The sequence below is a fragment of a genome, unplaced genomic scaffold, assembly GCF_019419815.1.
Source record: "Pyrus x bretschneideri cultivar Hongxiangsu unplaced genomic scaffold, Pyrus_bretschneideri_v1 Contig49, whole genome shotgun sequence".
NCBI lineage: Eukaryota > Viridiplantae > Streptophyta > Magnoliopsida > Rosales > Rosaceae > Pyrus > Pyrus x bretschneideri.
This window is the reverse complement of record NW_025999786.1, coordinates 727,782-733,781: the sequence shown is the minus strand read 5'-3', so window position 1 is coordinate 733,781 and position 6,000 is coordinate 727,782. Positions and strand designations below refer to the sequence as shown.

General features: G+C 37.5%; 1 protein-coding gene across 1 annotated transcript; it reads left to right on the top strand.

Moving 5' to 3' along the window:
- Positions 1-4,787: 4,787 nt before the first annotated feature.
- On the top strand, positions 4,788-5,189 carry LOC108867865. The gene has a single exon (XM_018649624.2). The coding sequence runs from the start codon at positions 4,788-4,790 to the stop codon at positions 5,187-5,189; it is 402 nt and encodes a 133-aa protein (XP_018505140.1).
- Positions 5,190-6,000: the final 811 nt, after the last annotated feature.

Sequence of the window (6,000 nt, the reverse complement as noted above, 5' to 3'; positions counted from 1 at the left end):
AGCAAACCAGTAAGCATACAAAATAGCTTAGTCAACCTCGACAACATAAAACAATACTTTGACAGAACCGTTAAAATCAACTTCAATGCTCTAGCCAGAAAATCTAGTGTCCACCTACACGAGTTAGCCTAGTCACACAAATCTTTAGAGCCAAACAGAAACTCTTCTTCTGGATCCACATTAGCCGATATGGTGGGTAGAGATCAAGATCTAATCAATTTTCAGGTCAATAAAAAATTAAAATCAATAGAAACTAGCTCAGTAGTCACCCAGCAAGAATTGATTAATGATTCAATCAACATGAAATTATAATCAGTAGAAACAACCTCTCAGGTTACTCATCCACAATACCAACCTAACACCCATAATCAAGGAAAACAAACCACTCCAAGGGAATCTAATTTCGAAGCAAATCAAGTCAACCATCAACTCCTGGTCCTAAACAAACCATTCAAAATTCGATGGAAGAAACTCAACGCTGACATCAAAGCAATGGAAAACATTCCCAAAAGAAACACCTTTAGGGAAAAATATACAAAAGAACAAAATTTGGACCAATTTCATGAAAAAAAACACCGATTTGAAGTATTTTTCTTTGATTTCGTTGAAAAATATTACCAGTCTGAAAAGAAATTAGAAGTAATCACCAAAGAAAATTGGGTTAAAGAAGACAAAACCATAGTCTCTTCTAGTCACCCTCTACAAGAAATAATTTTAATTACAACTGCAAACACACAGGTACTAGCCACCCCTTTTAAACTTCCCAAAGAAGATGCAGGAGTTAAGCCAGTCATTGAACAAAACAATTTCACAAACCAAAGTCTACACACCATAGGAAAACAACTAGATAAACTAGAAACCAAAATAGATAGACTTTCACAATCCAAACCAACAATTAAGGTTTAACTTCCCAGAATCCTCATCTATCACAACTGATGATTTTAATTAAGGGGTGGTTGAGGTGGTAGTGGTAAATGAAGGTGGAGGGAAGATAGGGAAAGTGGGAAGTGAAGTTATAGGTGGAGAAAAAAGTGGTGTGGGTGGCAGAGGAGGAAAGTTAACATTGGGCACATAAGGAACGATTGGTGCTAAGAGTTTTCGAGGGGCAGGGCCACTACCCAAAGCCGAAGAAATCGATAACGTGAAAAACATAGCTATGATAAACAACCACTTGCACTAATTAGATGGCATCTTAGACTTGTGATGTGGAACCAAAACCAAAGGGAGTGAGCTCCAGCTAGCTAATTCACAAGGAAACTAAACGAGCCTAATTTGAGGAAGGCAAGACCAGACTCTAGTCAATTTATACACGAATGGTTGACAACTAGTGGTGTAAATTTGGACCCCCCCCCCCCCCAAAAAAATGAGTGGAGGTTGTTAGTTTCATAGGGAACAATCTAATTATATTTGGTTTTTATGCTATAAAATACGATTAAGCCACATCAACATTTTATATTGATTTTTTTATAGAGACAATAAGACAAAAAGCAATATGTGAAAGAAGGGGAGGGAAGGGGGTGGGAATAAAAGGGGAGAGAATCCTACTCCAAAATACTGTTGTGGGTGTAAAAGAGTACTACACATATGTTAGATGCAGGTATTAATCAAATTTAAGAATTGTAGCAACAAAGTACCAATAATTTGCACACTTCTCCATTGAAAACATTGCAGCTGGCAGTTATCTGTTTATCATTGTCCCTCTTGGTTTATTCAAGTATAAAAATTTCGTCTTTGTTTTCATTTATTTTTCCATGTTATTCTGTTTAATTTTAGTGGTTAAAGTGGTTGTTGTTCTATCTAGTGCAGAAATTGCAGAAGCTAAGTATAAAGGAATCTAATAAGGGACTTCGTAAATTTTTGTTGTTAGCTAGGGTTAGGGAGGTTTGTCATAGACTTTAGGTTCCGAATTTTATGATAAATCTATATTGCGATAGGGGTGAGCAAACAGATCTTAGATCCGCAGGTCGAGGCTCTCAATGGGTCCATGCAGTTCGGGGGATGATCCAAAATTTATGAAGACAAAAAGAGAGAGGGCGGGTCCAAAAATCAAGTTAAACTGGTCCCAGGACCGAACTATTTCAACCGTTGGATCTTGTGAGATTAAATCTCCATCATTTGAGCCTTTTTCTCTCAGTATCACTCTCTCTCCGTCTCTTAAACTCATGAGTCTTGACTCTCTTCTCTCGTCTCTCCTAACCGAAGTCCCAAATCGAGCTGTTGCTACGCGACTCTGTATGTCTCTCTCTCTCTCTCTCCTCTCCTTCCGTCCTTCTCTATCTCTGTCAACTTGAGTTGTTGCTGCTTAATACTATTTTTGTTCGTGTCTCTCTCTCCCTTTGTTCGTGTCTCTCTTTCCCTTAGTTCGTGTCAGTGGTAGCAAAAATATGCCGTCTTCAGTCTTGACGAATTTGTACCTACAAAACAATCAACACCTTTGATCAAAGACCAAAGCCTCATGTGCCCACGAAAGGGAAAGGGGTTTGGCCAATGGATCTTCGATGCCTAAGTTAGTTTTTCTGAAAATAATGAGTGTTTGGGGCTTGTATGCATAGTAAAAGCTTATCAAAATTTGATGGAGATAGATGTATTTATAGGGAGGTGGCTAGCCATAGGGTTAGGTTTTTCCTTAAACATGGCGGTTCTCATTGGCCAAGAGTGTCATCCGTAGGATAGATGAGGAAAGAATATTCCCAAGATATTAATTAGTAGATAATATATTGGGATGATGAGGTAAGTATCCTTGATTGATGGTGATGAGGATTTCTTAGTTGTTTGAATTGTTCTTCAATTAGGAATGTATTAAAGATGGGATTTGATGATTAATCATATCTTTAATGCATTTGACTTTTCCATACCACAAGGAGGTGAGCCTTAAGTAGTCGTAGTCAACTGCTTGGACCTTCAGGGATGCTGAGCTGCACTGGGAGTATTTGAGAGCTCTGCCCATTCAATAAAGAAAGTCGTTTTTTTGAGATAAAGTTCCCGTGTCATCTCCAGGATTTTTGGAATAAAGTCCTCATCAATTCGTTCTGCAAATTGAAATCGGCCATCATCGTCTCCTCTCCTCCCCAAATTAAGGTAATTTACTAAATTTAGTCTCTACAATCTCTAGAGGGCGTAAGTGTGACATCCCACATCGCCCAGGGGACTGATCCTTAAATGTATATTCCCATCCTACCTAGCACGAGGCCTTTTGGGAGCTCATTGGCTTCGGGTTCCGTAGGAACTCCGAAGTTAAGCGAGCAAAGGGCTAGAGCAATCCCATGATGGGTGACCCACTGGGAAGTTGCTCGTGAGTTCCCAAAAACAAAACCGTGAGGGAATGGTAAGCCCAAAGCGGACAATATCGTGCTACGGTGGTGGAGTGGGCCCGGGAAGTGATCCACCCCGGGCCGAGATGTGACAGTAAGCCTGCTAATTTGCTTTATTGGGTTGAAAGTTTTCTTGGTTTTAATCATTTAATTGGGTTTTCAGGGTTTTAATTTATTAAGTCTTAATAGAGCATTTCTTTTAAAATTCATCCTTCTCAGAACACACCTTGGATTGGTGAATAAAGTTGTAATTAAATTGCAAAGGGCAAAAATGGTTAGAGGTTGATCACAAAACATTTGGATCCGATGATTTTTATCGCTTAAATATGATAGTTTCTTGTTGCCTTGGTTGATCCTTTGAAGTCTTGTTCATGCATTTAGGCATCTTTCTGTAGCCTTCTGCATTGCTGTCGTTGAACTTTTATATCAGTCTATACAGATCATATATATATATATATATAATTTTTTTTAAATGAAAAAAAAATGAATTGACAAGAAATTCATGAAAGACAAAAATGAAAAAAAAAAAAAAAAAAAAAACTGCGAAATAATAATAATAATAATAATAATAATAATAATAATAAATAAATAAATAAAGACAATTGGACCCGTAGGAACAATCCCATTTTAAACTACCAGGTCAGGTTCGGTTCAGTTTTTTAAAATATAACACCCCACCCCACCCTACCCCATTTCATTTCCAAACGGATCCAGTCTGGTTCGTCTAGATTTGTACCTGGACCGGTTCGTGTCCACTCCTAATTGCGATAATAAAGTTGCAGATAACATTACTCATAATCTAGATCAGCATGATCGTACTAAGTATGTTGAGGGGGACATATATTTCATTTAAGAGAAGCGGAAAGATCAGATAGTTCGATTCCCATTTGTGAAATCAGAAGACCTTGGTTGATATCCTAATGAAGGCAATTTCGAGTAAAGCGTTCTACAGCTCACTTTACAAATACCTATGCACCAACGTGAGAAGAAGTGTTAGTGTGAGTTGTATTATTTTAGGCCAACTATCTATTAGTCTCCTAAGTCCTTCTTTTCCTTTTTTTTTTTTTTTTTTTTTTTGGGTAGTGTTACTTCCGCTTAGATAGGGTCCATAGGAATACGATATAGGTTACTTCCACTTTCAATTTTAGCACATGGCGAAGTATATGAAGAAAACAAATTAAGTTATAGGTTCGATTTCACATTATAAATATAAAAGCATAACTGAAGTTAACTGAAACATGTACATGTAACAACAGTTCTATAGCATTAGCACGTATAACAACACACCAAATAAAACTGCAATGCACATATGTAACGCGCCTCAAAGCATACAGTACATATTATAATCAAAGAAATACGTATCCAATACAGTACATAAACAAAAGCATATTAATAGAAAGAGAAAATGAAGATCCAATCCAACAGTAGCTAGTCAGCTAGCGTAGTTGCGGCGTCTGCATGTGCCAACATATATGCATGATTTACGGTTTGCCAGTTGCAGGTGGTGGAGAGAAAAATGGGAAAGAGGGAATTGTAGTAGGGATATTGGTTGGGAGTACTGAGGGAAAGTTTGGCAGCGGAGGCAGTGTAACCTTAGGGATAGTTGGGAATGACGTAGTAGGGAAATTGGGAAGTGGAGGCAGCTGTGTCTGTGTGGAGCCACCGCCGGTGGGCATAGGTAGAGATGGTAGGTTTTTTGGTATGTTTGGCAATGTGGGTTGTGGGAATGTTGGCAGGGGAGGGAAAGGTGGTAGTGTTGAAGCAGGTTTAGGCAAAGACGGTGCAGTCGTCGTCTGGAGAAGATTGCGAGCCGCTACGGAGATATGGATGCTTGAAGAAAACAGGACAATGAACAAGACAGCAGATAAGAAGCAGTGATTGTAAGTGTCCATTGATTCAAACTTATCGATCGAAAAGGTTCGGAAGTAATTCAAATGAGTAATTGAGTATATATGATCGATTGAGTTAATATTGATGATGAGTTTGTGCATGTGTGTGTGTGTGTGTGTGTGTGTGTGTGTGTGTATAAATATACACGCATATACGGTTGCGGTGTTGTTGATTTGCTAAAAAATGGTTAGGAAAAATTTGACATGATGATAACCCATATGTGAGTTGTTAATTAGTTCACCTTCTTGTCCACTCGTCAGTGAAATAGAGTCGGTCTCTTAAGTTGTTGGCTTCGGTTGCGGTTGGTTATATATATTAAAAATATACCTAGCTATTAGGTTATCATCTATTTGACGATCGAGGAGTCAAGGCTTTTGTTTATATATTGAATTCTTTTATACATTATTTTTTTTTTTTTTAACAAACGATATTATCTACACTAAAAGAAAGGGAATAGACTTAGCCTCACAATCGATATTATCTACACTAAGAGAAAAGAAGTGGACTTAGCCTGACAATGGGCTAGCAATAATGTAATTCTAATTTGTCTTTGGCAAGAATCAAACTTAAGACATCTCACTAAAAAGTAAACAGGAATATCACTAGACTGTAATACTTAGTATATTATTACTTGTTGATTCTTTTGCCACTTTGCATATTGAATTCTAAACTTGTTGATTCTTTTGCCACTTAGTACATTATTACTCTTAACTTATAAGTGAATGTCTTAGATTCGACTCTTATTTATGACGAGTTTGATATCTACTTATTATGGTTGACCCATTTGATACTAATTTAT